The following is a 23,593-nucleotide window of genomic DNA, read 5'->3' on the forward strand; positions in this document are numbered from 1 at the left end:
TATTTAGGAATTGATCCCAGGAGAGCATCCCTGACTTCCCATCCCGCGGCTGTTGGGAGCCAGGGAATTCTGCTGGGGTTTGTGCCTCCAGTCTGTGCTTTTTTTGAGAATTGGTCACAAAAAGTCTTTCCCTGCCTCGGGGCAGCGCTCCAGCCCCACCTGGGAGTGCTCCAGAGCTCCCACGGTGGGATCCCAAAGCTCCCAGGAGCTTTGCAAGGACACCTGGGCAGGGATATGGAAAGTGGCATCTCCACACTCCCACTGCTCTGCAGCCCCAAAAAAGCACCTGAAGCAGATTTGGGGCCGGGGAGGAGCCCTGGGCCTCCCAGTCCCATCTTTTTTTTGGGGTGCCATAATGAAATTTCCCTTTCCAGCAGCGATTCCAACTTTGTCTCTTGAATGAGGGTGGGAAGAGGAGCAGGGAGATGATTGCCCCTGGTGGGGTTTGCTGTGGTGGCCCAGGAAATCATCCCCAGGGAGCTCCCCTCGTGCCATCCCTGTCCCACAGAGCCACAATTCCCAATTTTTGAGCTGCTTTGAGGCCACTTTGGTCCCTGTGCTGGAGCAGGGAGGAATTTGGGATTTCTCACCCGAGCTGGGCACTCCCCACTCAGCTGAGGGGATTTGGGAGCCCTTCCCATCCTCAGGAGTGAGGGAAAGGTTTGGATTTGGGTGTGAGAGATCCCTCGGGGTGGGGAGTGATCCCCACGACCAAGTCCAGCAATTTCACCCTGGAGTTCGTCTCTGCTTCGTGGTTTTGGTCTCACAAAAAGATTTTTTTTTCTCTCGGGGCGGGGAGGGGCTTCTCTGGGAAGGTTTGCATGAGTCTCATGTTTGTTTGCACTTTAGATGTTTTTGTGCCATTTGAAATTTGCATTATTTGTATTTATAATTTAAAGAGACCTAGAAAAGGGAAAAGGGAGAGAGTTTGGGGGTTTTGGGGGGGTTTTGGGTTGTGGGGTTTTTTTGCTGAGTACTGGAATAAACAGTGAGCATATCTGGTATATGTCTTTATTTATTGTTTCCATGACATTTGTAAAGCTCCGTGTGTTCATATAAAGGTTATTTGAAACATATCATAGCGAGGAGAGAGAGGCAAGTTATTTTCTTTGCTTATTTTTATAATTAAAGATGCATAACGTAATGAGGCCTACGTTGGATTTTCTTCTGCAATGAAATAAAAAAGTCAAATTTTGAAAGGTTTTGGTGTCCGAGTCTTTATTGGGCTGTTGATGGCAGCAGGATAAAAATTTTTATTTGTATAAAATAAATTTATAAAAAATTTATAACATAATTTATAATTATTTTATAAATTTAAAAAATTATTTTATAAATTTAAAAATAAAAATAGAAATAATTATAAAATATAAAAATATAATATAATATAAGAATATAATATAAGAATAAAAATATAATTAAGTATAAAAATAATATAATTTAAAATACATTTATTTAATTTTTTTGTTTCCTTAGTTTGAGCATCAGATCTCTGCTGTGTCCTCTGGCTGTTTATGGCCTGGCATGGTAATTACATTTTTTTCACCCTACTTATTAAGGCAGGAGCACTTTTTAATGAATGCAGCTGCAATGCCCCTGCAGGGAAATAAAACACCTGGATTCTGGAATTCCATATGCACTTTAACCAGTCAGGAAATCTCAGATTTCCACTGGAAGATCAAAATACATTTAATAATCAGCAGAGGAAAAGAGGGATCTTAACTCCAACTCTGCTCCAAAAGCTGCTGCGAAGTTTAAAAAAATCATTTTCCCATTGCATGAGAGCGTAAGAATAAATACTGGGGATAGAAGACGATTATTAAAAGATTTCTTGCCCTAAAATCATGGAAAGGTTTGGATTGGAAGGACCTTAAAGCTGAACTCATGCCACTCCCTTCACTATTAGTGTTGCTGCATAATTATTACTATCATCATCATTATTATTATTATTATTAATATTATTATTATTATTTTATTTGGCATTATAATAAAAATTATCATTATTATAATTGCATAATTATCAATAAAATTAATTAATTAAATTATTGATGTGATTAAAATGCTTATTAAAATGAATGAATTATAATGAATATGTATATTTCATAATTATAATTATTTACATTATTGGCGCCATTGGAAATTCCCTCAGACACTTCCACCTGGAGCTCCCAACCTTGACAATATTCCAGAATTTTGACGACTTTTTAAGATTTGGGAATAAAATGGACACATTTAGATCTGTGCTGGTAATGGAGGGAGCTGAATTCCCAAAAAAAGAGCAGGAGCAAGGGGTCGGATCAACCTGGGCTCTGTGGGGAGGAAAATCATCCTGGAAAGGGAAATTTTGGCTCAGTGATGAAGAAAATTGTGCTAGAAGAGGAAATTTACGCTGGATAATGAAGAAAAGGGTCCTGGAAAAGGAAATTTTGGCTCGGTGACAAAGAAAAAAGCCCTGGAAAAGGAAATTTATGCTTGATAACCAAGACAAAAGTCCTGGGAAAAGAAATTTCAGCTCAGTGACGAAGAAAAGAGTCCTGGAAAAGGAAATCTGGGCTCGGTGGTGACGGAGAGCTCGGGAAGCATTAAAATCCTGGTTGATTTTCCCCCGGAAAAAACCCCAGGAGTTTGATTTGGCCAGGATCCAAAGGATTGACTGGAGGTTCTTTTCTTGTCCACGGGGGTTTTTGCAGCTTCGTGACGAAACAAAGGGAAAACCAATTCAGATTTTCCCAGTCCTCACCCTTCCTGCCAGCTTTGGGAGGGAGGGAGGGAGGGAGGGAGGGAGGGAGGAGTGGGATCCCCGACACTTCCAAAGGGCTGGGAATGAAATCTGGGACCAGGCTTCCCTTCCTGCCTCCCAGGAACTGAGAAAAATAAAAAAGCAGGGGGAAAAAACTCCCACGGAAAGGAAGGACAACAAAAACTCCCACAGAAATGAAGGATATTGTCTTTGCTGCCGTGATTCAGCCATTCCGAGCGGGAACACGGACGGAGTTCAAAAAATAAAAGGAGTGGAGTTGTTAAAATTAGAAATCAAAGCTCAAATGGCCTGGATCCAGAAGTGATTCCCACTGGGAGAGCTTGGATGGGTGAGGAGCAGAGGAAAAGGCAGGAGAAATGCAGAGGGATGAAGATTTGGCCAGGGGATTCTCAGGACCCCGAGATTTTGATGAATTTTTATCAATTTCAGTGGAAAGCAGTGGCCAAAAATTAATCTGAGGGATTGAGAGGATGGTGGGGCTGGAAATCTCTGAAAACCATGGAGCCATGGAATGGATTGGGTTGGAAAGGACTGGGTTGGGTTGGGTTGGGTTGGGTTGGGTTGGGTTGGGTTGGGTTGGGTTGGGTTGGAAGATCCAGATCCTCCAACCCATGGGATGAGGGAGCTGGAAATCCCAGAAAACCACAGAGCCATAGAATGGGTTGGGTTGGATGGGACCAGATCCTCCAGATCCTCCAACCCATGGGATGATGGGGTTGGGAATTCCTGAAAATCACGGAGCCATGGGATGGTTGGGTTGGTTTGGGAAGGACCAGATCCTCCATCCCATGGGATGATGGGTCTGGAAATCCCAGAAAACCACAGAACCATGGAATGGGCTGGGTTGGATGGGACCAGATTCTCCAGATCCTCCAACCCATTGGATGATGGGGCTGGAAATCCCAGAAAACCACGGAGCCATGGAATGGGCTGGGTTGGATAGGACCAGATCCTCCAGCTCCATCCCTGCCGTGTTCCTGGGCAGATCACAGGGAGGATTCCCTGCTTCCAGACTCCCAAAAAGTCACTTTTCCCAATAAATTTCCACCTTTTTCAAGGAGCCAGCCCTTCCTCAGCACACAAAGCTGGATTTCCAAAGCCTTTTCCTCCCCAAAAAAGACAAAGTTGGTGTTGGAAAGAACATCAGAGATATTTTCTGTGACCCCTCAGCTCCAACCAGAGAGTTTGGAGAACCTCAGGCACAAAACATCTGGGAGAGACCCAGGAGTTTTATTCTGGGAGCAGTTGGAAAAACCAGTAAAACCAGTTATGAGCTCATGGGGGGATGGCGTATTTCCACACAGACTGAGCTTTTTTGTTTTCCCTCTTTGATTTCCGTTTTTAAGCTGAGTGGAAGTCCGGGGTTAGCTGGATTGTGGCTCCAAAGGATGATCCCTGTTCCCGTGCATCCCTGTTTCCCTCTCTGGCCCTTCCCCTGCTCCAGATGGAATTTTCATCCTAAAAACCAAACTGGTCACGGTTAGTTAATGGCAAAAGGATCAGGGTTAGGGTTAGGGTTGTGGGTTAGGGTTTAGGGTCCAGGTCAGGGTTAGGGTTAGGATTGTGGGTTAAGGTGGTTTAGGGTTAAGGTTAGGGTTAAAGTCATGGTTTAGGATTAGGTTTAGGGTTAAGGTGAGGTTCAGGGTTAGGGTTGTGGTTATGGCTGTGGTTTAGGGTTAGAGTTAAAGTCAGGGTCAGGCTTAGGGTTAGGGTTGAGTTTAATAGTCATGGTTTTGGTTTAGGGTTTGGGATAAGGTCATGGATTGGGGTCAGGGTTAGGGTTAGGGTTCGGGTTAGGGTCAGTTTTTGGGTGAGGATTAGGGTCAGAGTCAGTTTTTGGGTTAGGGTTTGGGTTAAGGTTAGGGTTAGGGTTAGGGTTAGGTTAGGGTTAGGTTAGGGTTAGGGTTAGGGTTAGGGTTAGGGTTAGGTTAGGGTTAGGTTAGGGTTAGGGTTAGGGTTAGGGTTAGGGTTAGGGTTAGGGTTAGGTTAGGGTTAGGGTTAGGTTAGGGTTAGGGTTAGGTTAGGGTTAGGGTCAGAGTCAGTTTTTGGGTTAGGGTTTGGGTTAAGGTTAGGGTTTGGGTTAAGGTTAGGGTTAGGGTTAGGGTTAGGTTAGGGTTAGGTTAGGGTTAGGGTTAGGGTTAGGTTAGGGTTAGGGTCAGAGTCAGTTTTTGGGTTAGGGTTTGGATTAAGGTTAGGGTTAGGGTTAGGGTTAGGGTTAGGTTAGGGTTAGGTTAGGGTTAGGGTTAGGTTAGGGTTAGGGTCAGAGTCAGTTTTTGGGTTAGGGTTTGGGTTAGGGTCACTTTTTTGGCCATCCACCCCCATCTGGGATAGGAGGTACCATCTCTGTTTGCAGTTCTTGGGATTTTCAAGCTCTCTCCAAGTTCCCTGATATTTTGATGACTTTCTGTCCATCTCTGACCTTGGGATTTGTTTCTGACTCTCATGATGGAGTTTCCAACCCTGTACAGACCCAAGTCTCACCCTTTGGTCTGGAGGAACCTTTGCCTCTTGTCATCCTTCGGTAGATCCCAGCTTCTCCTCAGAGCCTTGGCTTTCACCAGGGTTTTTCAATATTTTTTATTTAAATTCAGTCCCTGGGCTTTTTGGGGTGACCTCCAGCAGTCTCGGAGGTCTCCCAGCCCAGTGTTGGATTTGAATTGTGGGAGAGGCACAGCGAGTCCATAACTCCTGAGGCATTTCCCTGCCCTGGGAATTCTGGAGTTGGGTTTAAGCTGGGCCATGCCTGGGATTTCAGCGTGGGATGACATCAGAGAAACAAAAATGAAACAATTCCGGGTTTAGGCGTTTATTTAATCCAGATTTTTCAGTTACATTTTTGGGCCAGAATCCAAGGGATCTTTCCTCAATCTAAATAATTTTTTTGTGGTTTTTTTTTTTGTTTGGTTGGTTGGTTGGTTTGGTTTGGTTTGGTTTTTGTTTTTTGGGGTTTGTTTTGTTTTGTTTTGTTTTTTGGTTTTTTGGGGTTTTTTGTTCTTGTTGTTGTTGGTTGGTTTGGTTTGGGTTGGGTTTGGTTTTTTTTCCCCCCCAGGAGACCTTTATCCCGGTTTGTTGTTGAGTTTTTCGGTTTTTTGTTGGTTTTTTTTTCCCCCACGCCTCTTGTGCCACCTGCTGACCGAGGGCTCCGTGTCCCCGCAGCCCCGGAGCCTCCCCGCTCCCCCTCCGGCATCCCCCGGTTCCTTCCTTCCCTCACCCGCTCCCACCTCCAGCCCGGACCAGAATTATTCCCCGAAAAAATCCCGTTTAAAAATAACCCCGAGCACTCGGAACCCCGCTGGATTTCACCTCCCGTGACACCGCAAAGCCCCAAAAATCCGCAATTCCCGCTCGCAGCCGTCACTGCCCCGCTGCTTTTTAACGGGGGCTGGAGGAGCACTGGGGGGATTTTCCCACCTTTCCAGTCCCTAATTTTGGGGATTTGGAGGAGAAGCAAAGCTGCAGATCCCGGCTGGCCAAGCAGAGGGCACTGCTGGCTCACGATTCCAGCCGGGGCTCTGCTCCTTGAGCCCATCCCAGAGTCCCAAAATCCCAGGAGCAGCAGCAGAGAAACCAACCCTGGGTCCCCTCCATCCCTCTGATTCCAACAGGCCCTAAAAACTCCAGGAATAATAAGTTCAAAAGCGGGAACAACACCCAGCCGAACAGAGCAGTGATGGAGAGCACTGGGCAACTTCTCAAAATGGAAAAATTGGGGGAGAAAGAGATTAAATGGGCACGGGAGATGCAAGCCTGGCCCAGTTTGGGGTTCACCAGGATGTCCTGACACCCAGCTCCACCCCGGAGGCACAGAGCAGGTTCCCCACGAAAATGAACTAAAGTTTCATATTTTTATCCCATGGATTCTGAAATTGAAGATTTTTCTTCTTTTTCCCCGCTGATGTTTATTAGAAAGCCCTGGGGAGAGAATCTCCTCCCCTCACCCCCCTGCAGCTCCTTCTCACTCCCATCCTCTCCACTTTTGCTTTTATTTTGCTGATGGAAAAGGACAGAAAGCAGCCGGGAGGAAGCAGAGGGTGCGGAAAACCCTTTCAAGTTGGATTTCAGCTGTACCGGAGATCCCCAAACCCCTCGGAGGCGCCCATGCTCAGCTCTGTGCACTCCTTTATTTTTTAATTCCTAACATTCCCAGTGTCAATATTCCCATTTTTCCCTCACTCCTGACCACTTCAAACGCCAAATGCGGCAGGACTGAAGCTCTGGGGGGGTGTTGGCTCTCCTGAGAGGCGGATTCGGGTTTCCAGCGCTTCGGATGCTCCTCCGCCGCCGCGGCTCCCGATGGATCCCGGCGATAGCTGCGAAACCCGACACGGCGGGAGCCGCGGCGGTGCCGCTGCCATGGAAACGCCCCGGTGCCGCCCCGAAGTGGTTTTCTCCCTGTTTCACCTAACCTGGTTAGAGAGAGGAGTAATGGCCCTGGAGAGCCGCAGCCGGATCAGCCCCGCGCCGCAGGGAGCCGGGATGGAGGGATGGATCCTGCCGGGAATTCGAGATGGATCCTGCCCGGCTCTTCCAGGAGCTCCCCGGGGACATCCCGGCCCAAACGCCGGCCCTGAGCTTCGGGAAGCACTTGGGAATGGCCTGGTCCCCCCTGGGAAGGGCCTGAGCCCCCTGGGAAGGGCCTGAGCCCTCCCCCCTGGATGGCACTTGGGAATGGCTTGAGCCCTTTTGGAAGGGTCTGATCCTCCCTGGGAAGGATCTGAGCCCTCCTGGATGGCACTTGGGAAGAGCCTGAGACCCTTGGGAATGGCCTGAGCCCCCTAGGAGGGGCATGATCCCTCCTGGGAAGGGCCTGAGCCCCCTGGGAAGGGTCTGAGCCCCCCTGGATGGCACTTGGGAATGGCTTGAGCCCCTTTGGAAGGGTCTGATCCTCCCTGGGAAGGGCATGATCCCTCCTGGATTGCACTTAGGAATGGCCTGAGCCCCTTGGGAAGGGCCCGGTGCCCCTGGGAAGGGCATGATCCCCCTGGATGGCACGTGAGAAGGGTCTAATCCCCCTGGCAAGGGTCTGATCCTCCCTGGATGGCACTTGTTAAGAGCTTGAGGCACCTGGGAAGAGTCTGAGCCCCTTGGGAAGGGCCTGATCCCTCCTGGATGTCACTTGGGAATGGCCTGAACCCCCGGGAAGGGTCTGATCCCCCCAAGGATGTCACTTGGGAAGGGTTTGATCACTCTGGGAAGGGTCTGATCTCTCCTGGGTGGCACTTGGGAATGGCCTGAGTCCCCGGGAATGGTCTGATCCCTCCTGGATGCCGCTGGGAAAACCCTAAGAAGGCTCCAGGAAGGCTCAGCAGCAGGTTTTGGCCAGGGAGCACCTGCGAGGTGATTTAGGAGCCTCATCCGAGCCTCTGGGTGCTGCAGAGGCCGCCTGCCAGCGAGGAGGGCTGGATGTGACCCGTGGGATGCACACGGAGAGGGATGGGGGCGGCCCCGCGGCCCCAGAGCCATCCTGGGACACCGGTCCGGGGTGAAATCCATTCTCCGTCCCTCAGCCCAGCCGCTTTGGGTGGTGCCCAGAGCCGAACCCCGCCCGCCCATTCATCCCGGAGTCAGCAGGGGCGGATGGAGCCGCTTCCCCCAATTCCTTCCTGCTCGTCTCGATCCCAGCCAAGCATCTCACCTCGGCGCCGGGGTGTAAAATGAGCCCTGGGCGCTCGCAGCCCCGAACAAAGCGGCCAGAGGCGGCCGCGGATCCCCCGGGCCCCGGGAAAGGGCTTGGGGAGCGCGTTTGGAGCGGGGAAACTGAGGCACGGGCTGGCACCGGGGGAGGATCCAGCCTGAGGAGCCGGGGCTGGGCCGAGGAGCTGCAGCCTCGCTCCTCTGGGGGAATGGGAATTTTGGGGGGTGGGCTGCGAGCGCAATAACACAAAAATGGCAAAAAAATGGCCCAAAATTTACCAAAAATGCAAAAAAAAAAAAAAAAAAGCGAAAGAAGTCGAAGAGAAGGCAAGGCAAGGCAAGGCAAGGCAGGAGAAGAAGAGAAGAGAAGAGAAGAGAAGAGAAGAGAAGAGAAGAGAAGAGAAGAGAAGAGAAGAGAAGAGAAGAGAAGAGAAGAGAAGAGAAGAGAAGAGAAGAGAAGAGAAGAGAAGAGAAAGAGAAGAGAAGAGAAGAGAAGAGAAGAGAAGAGAAGAGAAGAGAAGAGAAGAGAAGAGAAGAGAAGAGAAGAGAAGAGAAGAGAAGAGAAGAGAAGAGAAGAGAAGAGAAGAGAAAAAGAAAAGAAAAGAAAAGAAAAGAAAAAAAAAAAGGAAAAGGAAAAGGAAAAGGAAAAGGAAAAGGAAAAGGAAAAGGAAAAGGAAAAGGAAAGAAAAGAAAAGAAAAGAAAAGAAAAGAAAAGAAAAGAAAAGAAAAGAAAAGAAAAGAAAAGAAAAGAAAAGAAAAGAAAAGAAAAGAAAAGAAAAGAAAAGAAAAGAAAAGAAAAGAAAAGAAAAGAAAAGAAAAGAAAAGAAAAGAAAAGAAAAGAAAAGAAAAGAAAAGAAAAGAAAAGAAAAAGAAAAGGCATCACAGAGGAGAGTGTAAGCAAAAAGAAATCACGGAGCAGGGCCTGGGCTTTCCCCGCCAAAGGGATTCAGGAGATGCTGAGGGGATGCTGAGCCCTGAGCCTGAAAACCTGGGGAGGGGAGCTCGGTGATTCCCGGGCTGTGTCCAGCCAAAATTCCCACTTTAGACTGGGAAATGGGACTCGTGGAGTCACAGAGAGGCTGGGAAATCCCTCAGACAGGACCCCAGGGATGTGAACGCGCCCGGAGCCAAACCCGGGGGCTGGGAATGAGCCCGGGCGTTCCCCAGGGATATGATCCGACCCGTGGGGGCTCCGAGCCCTTTTCTGCCCCAGCCTCTGGGTTTATTTCCCCTCCTGCTGCAGCCCCCCACCTCCCCGCCCGCTCGGGGCCGTTTATTTATCCACCCTCCCCTCCCGGCCGCTGTCCCTGGGGCGGGAGGCCCCGGCCCAGCCCGGCCCCGGCCGGCCCGGCTGTGTCAGGGCTATCAGCGAACACCCGCCCTGAGCCCGGCTGGAATTTTAATTGCAATCGCCGCTCCCTGCGCTCAGATAAGGGGCAGCATCACCCCCGGCCCGAGGGGCTCCCCAGGACCCCCCCGCTGTCCCACGGGGTACCAGGACCCCAACTCATGGGGGTACCCTGACCCCTCTCCACGCCCTGGTAAGGCTCTGCCAGCTCAGCCGAGGAAGCGCTGGGACAAACTGGGACGAACTGGGACAAACTGGGAGGGAGCTGGGGCCCGGAGCAGTCCCACGCCCCTGCCCCAGCGCCCCTCCCCTCCCGCAGGAGCTTGGTGGTCTGCGCTCCTTATCAGCGCTTATCTGCCGGAGCCGCTCGCTAATGTGACCTTAATGGAGCTCAAATGGACTCGATTTGTTTTATTGCGGCTCAGCCCGAAGCCCGGCACCCCCTGCCCCCCTCCCTCCGCTCCCTTGTTTTGGAAACACGCAGGAAGGGAAGGGAAGGGAAGCGAAGGGGCTGCTCCTTCCTCGGGCTCGGGGGGCAGCGCATGGGGAGCCGGAGCCCCCCGGGCGGCAGGGAGAGCCCTCCCGGCACTGCCCCTCCTTCCCCTGTGCCCCCTGCTCCCCCGGCTCCCCCGGCTCCCCCTGGTCCCCCTCCTTGCCCTCCTTCCCCGGCTCCCCCTGCGCCCCCCGAGCCCCGCGGACCCCCCGGGCCGGAGCTGCTCCGGGCAGGGCCGGAGCCGGGAGCGGGGCTGGCAGCGCCCCCCGGGTCCGGAGATGCTGCCCACGCCCTTCTCGGTGAGGGACATCCTCAACCTGGAGGCTCCCGGGGATCCCCGAGCTGGGCAGGAGGAGCCGCGGCCGCGTAAGTGCCCGCGGGGCCCTGCGGGAAGGGCGGGGGAAGCACCGGGGGGACCCCGCGCAGCCGATCTCGTTACACCAGCACCCGCCGGTCCCGCTGGTTCCCCTTTTTCCTCTCTTTTCCCTTTATCCCACTCTTTTTCACCCGCTGGTTTGGTTTTTTTGCGGTTTTTTGGGGCATTTTCAGGCATCCCGGTGCGCCCCCACGCATCCCCCGCGCATCCCCCGCGCATCCCCCGCGCATCCCCCGCGCATCCCCCGCGCATCCCCTGCGCATCCCCCGCGCATCCCCCGCGCATCCCCGCAGCTCCGGCTGCCCTCGGGGAAACGGGACGGTCCGGGGGTGGATGGAGCTGGGGGCTGGATTTGGGATTTTCAGGGGTTTTTCCTGCCCGATGTCATTCCCATGTCGCGCTCCGTGAGTCGGCCCCGCTGGGGACACGCCCGGCCCGGGAGGGCAGAGGATGCCCGAGAGGGATCGATCGGGGCTGTCTCGCTTCTCCCCGCAGCTAAAATCCCAAAATTTCCTCCGCTCCTCTTTCCCGAACCCCCAGCGGCCGCAGAGCGGGGAAACCAGCGGGGACAGAGCGGGAGCACTGGGCAGACTGGGAGGGGACAGGGAGAGGGGGCCCGGGGGGGATTCTGTCCCCTCCGCACCTTCCAGAGCCTTCAGCACCCCCTGGAACTCCCGAATTCCCTGCCGGGGTATCCCAGAGCATCCCAGGCGCAGCTGGACCTGATCCCGGCTGCTCCTCTGCCACACAAATTTTCAGCAAATCAGAAATTCCCCAAAAACAGCAACTCCTCTCAGATTTAAGGATTTTCCCCCTCCGCTCCAAGCTCCTTCGGGGGTTTTTGTTTTGCCGAAATTCAGGAAATGTGGGATTCTCCTTTCCTGGAGCTGGAGGCAGATCCTGCCGGAGGTCGGGATTCCAGAGCACGATGGTGGGAAAGGGGATTTGGGGTCTGGAATGCTCGGACCTGCTGTGTGCCCGCTTTTCTTTGTGCCCCTCGGACGACGACGGCAGCCCCAAAACATTTTCAGGAGGCGTCATTAGGAGGGGGAAAAAGGAGATTTTATCCAGAATTCGTGAAACAGCTGAATTAAAAAAAAAAAAAAAAAAAAAGGGGGGGGGGGATTTTATTCTCTATAAATATCACGGGAAAATTAATATTAAATTTACCAAGTACCTTTGCTTTATGAACTGTCAACCCTACTCCATCCTATTCCCACGGGGTGCCATTCCCCATTTGATCCCTCCCTCCCGCTGGGAACAGAGCCGGATTTGGCTCTGACTTTGCTTTGTTTTTCCCCCCGCCGCAGGAAAATCCCCGCTCTCCCCGAGCTCTGAGGCCGATGCGGATCCCGGGGAGCCCCGGCCGGCGCCGGGGCAGCGGCAGCGGCGGAGGCCGCGCGTTCTGTTCTCGCAGGCTCAGGTGCTGGAGCTGGAGCGGCGCTTCCAGCGGCAGAAATACCTGTCCGGGCCAGAGCGGGAGCAGCTGGCGCGGCTGCTGCAGCTCAGCCCCACGCAGGTGAAGATCTGGTTCCAGAACCGGCGCTACAAGAGCAAGCGGCAGCGGCAGGAGCGCTGCCCGGAGCCGGCCGTGCCCGCGCTGCCCCCGCGCACGGTGCCGGTGCCGGTGCTGGTGCGGGATGGCGAGCCCTGCCCGGGGGGCTCCCGGCCCTTCCCGGCTCCCTGGGGAATTCCCGGCCCTTTTTCCTACAGCTCCTGCCTCGGCGGCGGCGCTTGCGGGCCGGGCTGCGGGTACCCGGGGGTGCCGCCCGGGGCCGCCCCCGGCGGTGCCCAGCGCCAGCGCCCGGCCCTGCCCGCGGGCATCGGCGCCGGGAGCCGGGGCTGAGCGGGGACAGGCAGCGGGACAGCTCCCGGCGCTCCGGAGCGGGCCCTGATCGGGCAGCAGCCGCATCCAAAGGGTTTCTGCCAGCCCCAAGGATCTCAGCAGCCGCATCCAAAGGGTTTCTGTCAGCCCGAAGGATCTCAGCAGCTACATCCGGAGGATTCCTGCCATCCCAAAGGATTTCAGCATCCAAATCCAAAGGATTCCTGCCAGCCCCAAGGATCTCAGCAGCCACATCCGAAGGATTCCTGCCAGCCCAAAAGATTTCAGCAGTCAAATCCAAAGGATTCCTATTATTGACAATATTTAATGCTTTGTGTTCCTGTAATTTCTAGATTTATTTTTGAAATCTCAAAGGATTTCAGCAGCCAAATCCAAAGGATTCCTGCCAGCCCCAAGCATCTCAGCATCCACATCCAAAGGGTTTCTGTCAGCCCAAAGGATCTCAGCAGTGAAATCCAGAGGATTCCTGCCATCCCAAAGGATTTCAGCATCCATATCCAGAGGATTCACACCCAGAGGATTCCTGTTATTGACAATATTTAATTCTTTGTGTTCCTGTAATTTCTAGATTTATTTTTGAAATCTCAAAGGATTTCAGCATCCATATCCAGAGGATTCCTGCCAGCCCGAAGGGTTTCATCATCCACATCCAAAGGATTCCTATTATTGACAACATTTAATGCTTTGTGTTCCTGTAATTTCTAGATTTATTTTTGAAATCCCAAAGGGTTTCACCATCCAAATCCAAAGGATTCCTGCCATCCCAAAAGATTTCACCGTCCAAATCCAGAGGATTCCTGCCAGCCCCGACAGCGGAACAGTCCCTGGAAAGAGAAAGGGACACGCTGCCCCACAGCCCCACAGTGACTTTTGGCACACAACAATTATAAATTATTTATTATTAAACAATAATTTGGAGTCTGGCCCCTCTAGCTGCCGAGGGATTTGCTCCCCCAGATGTCACCAGGACTTTTCCTTCCTCAGAATAACGGGAAAACAGGGGCTGTGCACATCCCTGTGCTTTTTTGTTATTATTATTGACAATATTTAATGCTTTGTGTTCCTGTAATTTCTAGATTTATTTCTGATTTGTTTTTCTTAATAAGTCCCAGCACAGGTATGGATTTCTGCCTTTATTATTAATATTATTGTTATTATTATTATTATTATTTGCAAGTAAAAACTAATCAGTGAAATTGCGGTTTCGCTGTTTTGTCATTTCTCACTTTGTATTTTGAATTTTACCGTCGGCCATTTGCACCTGAGCATCCAAACCTGAGCCAAAGAAAAAGAAAAATCAAATCAAATCCTAATAATCCAGGCAAAAATCACCTTGTAGCCCAAGTTTGGGAATTCCACAGGGTCCTTTCCCCTGCAATTCCACAGGGAATTCCTTTTCCCTGAGTTCCAAAGGGTCCTTTTCCCTGCAGATCCACAGAAAATTCCCTTTTTCCCTGCAATTCCAAAGGAAAATCCCATTTCTCTGCAGTTCCACAGGGAATTCCCTTTCTCCTTCAATTCCACAGGAAAATTCCTTTTCCTCTGCAATTCCACATGGAATTCCTTTTGCCTGCAGTTCCCCAGGGATTCCCTTTTCCCTTTTCCCTCTATTCCACATGAAATTCCCTTTTCCCTTCAATTCCACCCGGAATTCCTTTTTCCCTGCAATTCCACAGGGAATTTTTTTTTCCTGAAGTTCCACAGGGTCCTTTTCCCTGCAGTTCCACAAGAAATTCCCTTTTCCCTTCAATTCCACAGGGAATTCCCTTTCCCTGCAGTTTCACGGGGTCCTTTTCCCTGCAGTTCCACAGGGAATTGATTTTCCCTGCAATTCCAAATGGAATTCCCTTTCCCCTGCCCTGGGAATCGCTGCTGGCACTGGGAGAAGCCCTGGGATCGCAGTGTGCGGGCTCACCTGAAATCCCCAACAACATCGCGATTTTCCTTGGAGGTCCAGCCACAAATCCCAGGAAACTCCCCCAAATAAAGGCAGAAATAAGGAAGGAATTTTATTTTTTTTTTCCTAGGGAAAAAAAGCGCCTGGAAATGGGAATGGTGAGAGCTGGAGGAGCTCCGGGCAAAGCCCCCAGGGACGGGCTGGGATTGCTGGGATCGCCCAGGCCAGGGCCGGGATTCGGACCCGATGATCCCTGTGGGTCCCTCCCAGCTCAGGATATTCCCAATCCCTTCACAATTCTTCCCAAATTCCCTTTCCCTGCCCAAAACCAGGCTGAGCCGTTGGAGCTTTTCCAAGCGTTCCGTGAGCTCGGGGGGATAATTCCCAAACCAGAGGCTGCAGAAGGAAAAAGGGCTGGAAAAGCCGAGTTTGGGGCACGTTTGCACAACCGCTGGCGGCCTCGGGCGGCTGTAACCAAACACCTCCTGTAAAATCAACAAAGTCCCCAGGGGATTTGAGGGAAATCTTTTGTTTCCCTTTTTAAGAGTATAAAAAAAACCCCAGGCCCGGCTGAAGGGGAAGGGTTTGGGAATTAAAGGAGGCATCAGCGCTGATATTCCAGCAGGAAAAGGGGTTTGGAGACAGCAGAGCTGGAGGGGTCACTGATACATTCATATTTAGAGATTTAGAGATTTATTTAAATAGAAACTGGCCGCAATTCCCAAGGATTCTGCTCATGAGCATCACCGGAGCTCCCACGGGACCTTCCCCAGGAGATGGATTTGCCTTGGGATGGCACCAGGGGAATTTTTAATCCCCACGTCTGGGGGGTGCCGAGGCTGTTGGGGTTGTTTTCCAACAACCACAAATCAATCGGATCCTCAGGACAGAATCTGTTCCAGCAGGCGGCTCCCCTCGTGGTTTTGTTGGATTTGGGAAGGTTTTGCTCCTTTTGGGTGACCAAGACTTTGTTGTTGAAGGTGTTCAGGCTTCTTAAATGAACTGAGGGATTAGTCTGAGGTTCAGACTTAAACTTTCAGCCTTTTCCATGCCAGGATTTGCCTCTGGAGCTGCTCTCCCTGGCTTTTAAATCATCCCCGGGCTCTGGTTGGAGCGGCTTTGCAAAGCTTTGACATTTCCCCGTTTTCCGACACGCTCGCAGTGCGTCGAAGTGGAGGCGTTTGAGGAAAAACACTCAAAGCAAATTTAAAAACCACCCAACCCTTTTCTTTCTCTGCTTTTCCGCCTGGAAGCAGCGTTTTCCCGAAGAGCTCAGGGGTGGAAATCATTCCCATCAGCGAGGGAAGTGGGGCTGGGACTGGGGTGATGGATGCAGAACATCCTCCAAGGATGCTCTCCCAAAAAATCCCAGTCTGGACTCATTTGATCCCCAAATCCACGTCCTCATCCTCAGATCCGGGGGGAATCTGGGAGCGGAGGGAGCGGCTGTGACCCCACAAATCCACAGGAGGGACTCCCGGAGCAGGAGGGGAAGGCAGCGCCCCAAAGCCGAGCCCCGGGCGAAGGGCGTAGCCCGCGCCAGGCGCTCCAATCAGCCCCGGGAGGTTTGGCTCGAGCCGGATAAATGCGGGCCCGGGCCGGGCGGGGATGCAGCGAGCCCCGGGCAGCGGCAGAGCAGGGCACGAGCGGCGGGGCGCGGCCGGGACGGCGGCAGAGCTCGGCCCGCACCCCCCCGGCCATGAGCGGCTCCCCCGGGGCAGCCCCGCAGCCCCGCGCCGGCCCCGCGCGGCCCCGCAGCTCCTTCCTCATCCAGGACATCCTCTGGGAGCCCGAGCGAGCCCCGGGCAGCGCGGATGCGGAGCTGCGAGCGGCCAGCCAGGAGAGCAGCGGGGCCAGCCCGGGCCCGGGAGCGCCCCCCGAGGGTCCCCGTGCCCCCGGAGCCCCGGGGACAGCGCGGGGACCCGAGCCAGGTAACCCGGGGGGAGCGGGAACGGGAACGGCTGGGCTGGGGCGGGGAGGGAGCGGGAATGGATCGGGGATGGAGCGGGAATGGCCGCGCTTGGGACAGGGAATTGATCGGGGATGGATCAGGGATGGATCGGGGATGAATCGAGGATGGAGCGGGAATGGATTGGGACAGTCTGTGCTTGGGACAGGGAATGGATTGGGAATTGATCGGGAATGGATCACAAATAGATCAGGAATGGCTGTACTTGGGCCAAGGAATGGGTCAGGGATGGATCAGGAATGGCTGTTCTTGGGACAGGAATGGATCAGGACAGTCTGTGCTTCGATCAGGGATGAATGGGGAATTGATCAGGAATGTCTGAGTCTGGGATAAGGAATGGATCAGCAATGGGGTGGGAATGGGTCAGGAATGGCTTGCGGATGGATCAGGGGTGGATCAGGAATGATCAGGGATGGATTGGAGATGGATTGGGACGGTCTGTGCTTGGGACAGGAATGGGCAATGTTATGGTTGGATGGGGACAAGGAATGGATCAGCAATGGATTGGGAATGGCTGTGCTTGGATCAGGGATGGATCAGGACAGTCTGTGCTTTGGTCAGGGATGGATTGGGAATGGATCAGGAATGTCTGAGTCTGGGATAAGGAATGGATCAGCAATGGGGTGGGAATGGATCAGGAATGGCTGTGCTTGTTGAATCAGGGAATGGATCACAAATGGATCAGGGATGGATCAGGACAGTCTGTGCTTGGGTCGAGGATTGGGAATGGAGCAGGAATGGCTGTGCTTGTTGGATCAGGGATGGATCAGGGATTGATCAGGGATGGATCAGGGATTGATCAGGAATGGATCAGGGATTGATAAGGAATGGATCAGGGATGTCTGAGCACGGGTCAGGGAATGGATCAGGATCCAGACCCAGCTGCTGGAGCCGCTCTCAGATTAAACTCCAGGAATGTCTGAGCTGGAGCAGAGGAGAATGAGGAGTTCGGAGGCTGAGTGAGAACCTTTCCCCAGTGCCCCAAAGGGCTCCAAGCTCAGAATCTGCCTAAAACGTTGCTTGAAAACCCAATTTGATGCATTTCTACAAAAGCTTCAGGAAAAAATTCCCTTGAATGCAGATCCCAGAAAAGGCACCTTGGGAAGGGGCTGCCCGGAGGGGGAGAGAGCAGCATCCCAAAATCCCAGTGGGGCACAGGATTTTGGGACAAGGTTTTTGGAGAGGGGACTCAGCCTTTCCCAGCCCAAACATCCCCAAATCCCTTTGGAATTCTCCAGCACCGGCTCCTGCTCCGACAGCCCTGCCATGGGAGTTTTGGCTTTCCAGCCCAATTCTGTTAACAGGAATTCCTAGATAAAAGCTCTGGGATTCCAGGGACAACCAGGATTCACAAATTGGGAATTCAATCCCTTGGTTTTTTCTCGAGCTTCTGTTCACACCTTAAGAAAATAAGCGGAGAAATGACCAAAAGCCAAAAGAATTGGCTGATTTCTATTTGGATAATGCTCAAAAAGGGATTAACTGCAGAAATAAATTTATCTGAGGGGTTTTAGCTGTTGTGGGTGAGACTTCCCTGGAGCTCAGCACCTTCCTGGCTCCTGACTCTGGTGATCCATCGGGAATTAGCTGGAGATCCAAGGCCAGGTCTGAAGTTTGAGATGTGAAGGGTTAAAACTGCCCTAAAATCTCTTGGAGTTATGGGATGGAAAAGGCAGGAATGTATTCCCTGCTCTGCCCTGAGCTGCTCCCATTTCCCCGTTCCCGTGAGGAGCTTGAGGATTTATTTCCTTTGGGAATTCTGGTTTTCCCACGGGGAGGATATTCCAAAGCAGGGCTTGATATGAATCCTGCCAAAAAAATCCCTTTGATGCCATTTTGGATGTAACAACAGAACCTTGGGATTTAGGGAGACCTCCACCAGCACTGGAAAATATCCCTTTTGGGGGATTTTATCCCATCCTATCCCATCCCATCCCATCCTATCCCATCCTATCCCATCCTATCCCATCCTATCCCATCCCATCCAATAACATCCATATCCCCATCCCATCCCATCCACCACCACTCCATCCAATCCTATCCATCCTATCCCATCCCATCCTATCCTATCCTATCCTATCCATTTTATCTGAGGATTTTATTCCATCCTGTCCTATCCTGTTTAATTTGAGGATATTATTCCATCCTGTCCTACTTTATTGGCAGATATTGCTCCTATTCCTATTCTTACTCCTATTCCTATTCTTAATCTTATCCCTATTTATTATTCCTATTCCAGCACTGGAAAATATCTCTTTTTGGGTTTTTTATTCTATCCCATCCCTATCCCTATTTCCGTCCACCCCCTGGATCCCTGTTCCTATGGAATTCTGGAGGTTATGAATTAAAACCTGCGATTTAGGAAGACAAAACTCCCCTATATAACTCTCACAGCATTAAACTAAAACACAGGAAATATGGAAAATAGAAAGAGAAAATAGGAATTTTTCTCCTCTCTGTAAGGAGGAAATCCAAGTGATTTTGGTGGGATTTTTTTTTCTTTTCCAAGTGGGGATTTTTGTCCAGGTGGGGATTTGTGTCTAATTGGGAATATTGTGTCCAGGTGGGGATTTGTGTCCAGGTGGGGATTTGTGTCCAAGTGAGAATATTTTGTCCAGGCGGGAATTTGTGTCCAAATGGGAATTTGTGTCCAGGTGGGAATATTTTATCCTGGTGGGAATTTTTCTCCAGGTGAGGATCTTTATCCAAGTGGGAATTTGTGTCCAAGGGGGGATTTGTGTCTGATTGGGAATATTGTGTCCAGGCAGGAATTTGGGTCCAGGTGGGAATTTGGGTCCAGGTGAGGATCTTTATCCAAGTGGGGGATTTGTGTCCAAGTGAGGATTTGTGTCCAAGTGGGAATATTTTGTCCAGGTGGGAATTTTAGTCCAGGCAGGAATTGGTGTCCAAGTGGGAATTTGTGTCCAAATGGGAATTTGTGTCCAGGTGGGAATATTTTATCCTAGTGGGAATTTTTCTCCAGGTGAGGATCTTTATCCAAGTGGGGATTTGTGTCTGATTGGGAATGTTGTGTCCAGGTGGGGATTTGTGTCCAGGTGGGGATTTGTGTCTAGGTGGGGATTTGTGTCCAAATGAGAATATTTTGTCCAGGTGGGAATTTTTGTCCAGGTGGGAATTTTTGTCCAAATGGGAATTTGTGTCCAGGTGGGAATATTTTATCCCGGTGGGAATTTCTCTCCAATGCAGATTTTCCCAAGCACTCTTTCCCGTTTCTCCCCCCCAGAGGCGCCGCCGGAGCCGATCCTGCCCGAGCGCGGCCCCGCCGCCCCCCAGCCGCCCCCCAGGCCGGGCAAGCGCTCCCGAGCCGCCTTTTCCCACAGCCAGGTGATCGAGCTGGAGCGCAAATTCAGCCACCAGAAATACCTGTCAGCCCCGGAGAGAGCGCACCTGGCCCGGCACCTGCAGCTCACCGAGACCCAGGTGAAGATCTGGTTCCAGAACAGGAGGTACAAGACCAAGAGGAAACAGGTGGTGGCCGGGATGAGCCGCTTGGACTCGCGCCAGGAAGCGCCGGAATTCCCGGGAATGTCGCTGCTGGCGCTCAGGGGCGCCTGGCCCTACCTGCCCTGCCTGTACCACATCAATTCCTGGAGCCCCTCCTGGTAGAAATGGCTTTTTTTGGGTGGTTTCTCCTTAAATCCAGAAGGGAGTTATTGCAGTGGCAATGTTCTGTAGTGGCAACGTGAAACTGTCTCATCGCTAACCCTGAAATAATTGAAAAAGAGCCCAAAATCTTAATTCCAGTGCTCTGAGAATTCCCAGGGAATCCATGGCCACTCCATCCCTGGAAGTGCCCAAACCCAGGCTGGAGCTAAGGGCACCTGACCTTACCTGCCCTGCCTGTACTGCATCAGTTCCTGGAGCACCTCCGGGTAGAAATGGCTTTTTTAGGTGGAAAAGGTCTGGTTTTCCATAAATCCAGAGGGGAGGGATTGCAGTGACAGCATGAAATTGTCTCATCACTAACACTGAAATAAGTGAAGAAGAGCCCTGGTGCTCTGGGAATTCCCAGGGAATCCGTGGCTGCTCCATCCCTGGAAATGCCCAAATCCAGGCTGGAGCTGAGGGCACCTGGCCCTACCTGCCCTGTATGTGCTACATCAATTCCTGAAGCTCCTCCTGGTAGAAATCGCTTTTTAGGTGGAAAAGGTCTGGTTTTTCATAAATCCAGAGGGGAGGTAACAGCGTTTTGTAGCATCAGCATGAAATTGTCTCATCACTAACATTGAAATAAGTGAAGAAAAACCCAAAATTTTCATTGCAGTGCTCTGAGAATTCCCAGGGAATCCATGGCCACTCCATCCCTGGAAGTGCCCAAATCCAGGCTGGAGCTGAGGGCACCTGGCCTTACCTGCCCTGCCTGAACTGCATCAGTTCCTGGAGTTTCTCCTGGTAGAAATGGCTTTTTTAGGTGGTTTTTCCTTAAATTCAGAAGAGAGGGATTGCAGCGGCAGCATTTTGTACACTGAAATAAGTGAAAAAAGAGCCCCAAATTTTAATTGCAGTGCTCTGGGAATTCCCAGGGAATCCGTGGCTGCCCCATCCCTGGAAATGCCCAAATCCAGGCTGGATGAGGTTTGGAGCTGAGGGCACCTGGCCTTACCTGCCCTGACTCTACTACGTCAATTCCTGAAGCTCCTCCTGGTAGAAATCGCTTTTTTAGGTGGAAAAGGTCTGGTTTTTTATAAATCCAGAAGGGAAGGATTGCAGTGGCAGTATTTTGTAATGGCAGTGTGAAATTGTCTCATCACTAACATTGAAATAAGTGAAGAAAAACCCAAAATTTTCATTGCAGTGCTCTGGGAATTCCCAGGGAATCCGTGGCTGCCCCATCCTTGGAAGGGCCCAAAGCTGGCCAGGATGGGGCTTGGAGCCCCTCCTGGTGGAAACCACATTTTTAGGTGGAAAATATCATTTTTTCCCTAAATTCATGAGTTTTTGGTTTAAATCTGTGTTGCTCTTCCTAGAGCTGAGTGGGGGTGGAATTTCAGTGGCAGCACAAACCTCTCTGGCCACTAACACTGAAATAACCAAAGAAAAACCAAACCAAAATTTTAATTACATTTAATTCAGTGTTTGATTGCAGTGCTCTGGGAATTCCCAGGGAATCCGTGGCTGCTCCATCCCTGGAAGTGCCCAAATCCAGGCTGGAGCTGAGGATACCTGGCCTTACCTGCCCTGGGGAATTCCTGCAGCCCCTCCTGGTAGAAATGGCTTTTTTTAGGTGGAAAATGTATTTTTTCCCCTAAATTTGGTGTGTTTTAATTGTGTTGCTCTTCCTAGAGCAGATCAGGGGTGGGATTCTCAGTCCCAGCACAAACCGCTAACACTGAAATAACCAAAGAAAATTTAATTACATTTAATTGGGTGTTTGATTGCAACGCTCTGGGAACTCCCAGGGAATCCGTGGCTGCCCCATCCCTGGAAGTGCCCAAATCCCTTCCGCAGCCGGAGGTGCCCCGGGTGCCGCCCCGCAGGGACAATGGGGCGGTGACAGACGAGCTTCGCATATCCGGGTGCTGGCCCTGCCGAGCGCTCCGGGACCTGCGGAGCAGCAAATCCCGGCTGGAAATGGAATTTGGGGCTGGCAGTTGTGGTTTCCAGCCCCAATCACCCCAGGATTCCATGGATCAGCCCAATTCCCAGCGCTGGGGCACCACAACAGCAACAGGATGATCCCCACGAGTCGTTTTTAGGGGGAAAATTTCCCATTTGCACTTAGAGAATAGCAAAAATTCACACTATCAAGAACTAATTAAAGTCTCATCAATTCCATAAAAAAGGAGATTTCCTTTATTGCTTCCTTTTTTAGATGGAAAATATCCTTAACAGTGGATATTAAAAAATATTTCCTTAAATATTTCCTGAATACTTCCTTAAATGAATGTTAATGGATTTTCTCAGCTGGAAATGCATTTTCTCAGCTGAACTAACTCAGCAAAGCTCTGCTGGAGCAGATTTCATCTCCTGCGATTAAAATCCGCCGAGGTTTCTTCCCTGGGAAGCTCCAGGGATGTTCCTGTGATTCCTGCTCTTCGCATGAAAATGAAAAGTCCCTCCTGGAGCTGGGAAGGAGCTGCCCGGGTTTTCCCCTTTTCCGCAGGAATTTTTGGGATTTCTCTTTCATCTGCTGAATCCTCCGAGCTCCCAGGCAGAGGAGGCAAAAATTCCAGGGGCAAAACTGCAGGGAAGGGAGGGCAGGGAGTGGAGGACGCCGAACTCAGAGCTGGGAATTTTTCTCTCGCTATCAGAATTTCTGCGCTCCGGAGGCCGAGCCGCGCCTCTGGGATTGGCTCTTTCAGGAAAGTAACTTTTTAGAAAAGTAACTTTTCCTATCTCCAGCTGCATTTTTCTGCCAGTGCCGGGCAGCCCCCGAGGACCCCGGATTCCAGAGGGAAGGACATCTCCTCTCGCTGTTGCAAAATGTTCCCATCCCTGCTCTTATCCTCTGGCAACAACAAAAATCCCTTTATTCACCTCAAAAAAAAATCCCTTTATTCACCTCAGAAAAATCCCTTTTTGCCCCCCCGAGGGCGCCTCCTGCCCCAATCCCGCGCGTTTCGCTCCCAGAGCCTCGGGGCTGCTGGAATCCGGCACGGGCCGGGCTTAACCTAAAACCGGCTCGGACACCGGGCTTAGCCTAAAACCGGCTGGGAGAACGAGCCTAAGCTAAAACCGGCTCGGACACCGAGTTTAAGCTCAAACCGGCTCGGACATCGAGTTTAAATAAAAAGCGGCTCGGACAGGCGCGGACACCGAGCTAAAGCTAAAACCAGCTCGGACACTGAGCTTAAGCTAAAACCGGCACGGACACCGAGTTTAAGCTCAAACCAGCTCGGACAGGCACAGATACCGAGTTTAAGCTAAAACCAGCTCGTACACCGAGTTTAAACTAAAACCAGCTCGGACACCGAGTTTAAGCTGAAACCGGCTCCCACAGGCACGGACACAGAGTTTAAACTAAGCTTAAACTAAAACTGGCTCCGACACCGAGCTTAAACTAAAACCAGCTCGGACAGGCACGGACACCGGGTTTAAGCTAAAACCGGCTCGGACAGGCACGGACGCTGAGTTTAAACTAAAACCGGCTCGGACAGGCTCGGACCCCGGGTTTAAGCTAAAACCAGCTCGGACAGGCACGGACGCTGAGTTTAAACTAAAACCGGCTCGGACAGGCTCGGACCCCGGGTTTAAGCTAAAACCAGCTCGGAGCATCCCGCGCTGCACGGGCTGGGCTGGGAACGTTAAACT

General features: G+C 51.5%; 2 protein-coding genes across 2 annotated transcripts; both read left to right on the plus strand.

Annotated features, from left to right (window-relative positions):
• Window positions 1-10,511: 10,511 nt before the first annotated feature.
• On the plus strand, window positions 10,512-12,455 carry NKX2-6 (NK2 homeobox 6). The gene is made up of 2 exons (XM_030964068.1): window positions 10,512-10,599; window positions 11,920-12,455. Exons 1-2 carry the CDS (start codon window positions 10,512-10,514, stop codon window positions 12,453-12,455), a joined length of 624 nt encoding a protein of 207 aa, XP_030819928.1.
• A 3,482-nt stretch (window positions 12,456-15,937) lies between these two features.
• On the plus strand, window positions 15,938-19,948 carry NKX3-1 (NK3 homeobox 1). Its single transcript, XM_030964069.1, has 2 exons — window positions 15,938-16,283; window positions 19,566-19,948. The coding sequence occupies exons 1-2, from the start codon at window positions 15,938-15,940 to the stop codon at window positions 19,946-19,948; spliced, it is 729 nt and encodes a 242-aa protein (XP_030819929.1).
• The last annotated feature ends 3,645 nt before the right edge of the window (window positions 19,949-23,593 follow it).

This window comes from Camarhynchus parvulus, chromosome 22 (genome assembly GCF_901933205.1).
Source record: "Camarhynchus parvulus chromosome 22, STF_HiC, whole genome shotgun sequence".
Classification (NCBI taxonomy): Eukaryota; Metazoa; Chordata; class Aves; order Passeriformes; family Thraupidae; genus Camarhynchus; species Camarhynchus parvulus.

Bases quoted from the DNA above. Each gene is read 5' to 3' on its own strand.
- NKX2-6 (XM_030964068.1), top strand. From the start codon at position 10,512: ATGCTGCCCACGCCCTTCTCGGTGAGGGACATCCTCAACCTGGAGGCT. The intron at 10,600-11,919 runs GTAAGTGCCCGC...CCCCCGCCGCAG, and splicing joins GCAGGAGGAGCCGCGGCCGC to GAAAATCCCCGCTCTCCCCG.
- NKX3-1 (XM_030964069.1), top strand. From the start codon at position 15,938: ATGCGGGCCCGGGCCGGGCGGGGATGCAGCGAGCCCCGGGCAGCGGCA. The intron at 16,284-19,565 runs GTAACCCGGGGG...TCTCCCCCCCAG, and splicing joins AGCGCGGGGACCCGAGCCAG to AGGCGCCGCCGGAGCCGATC.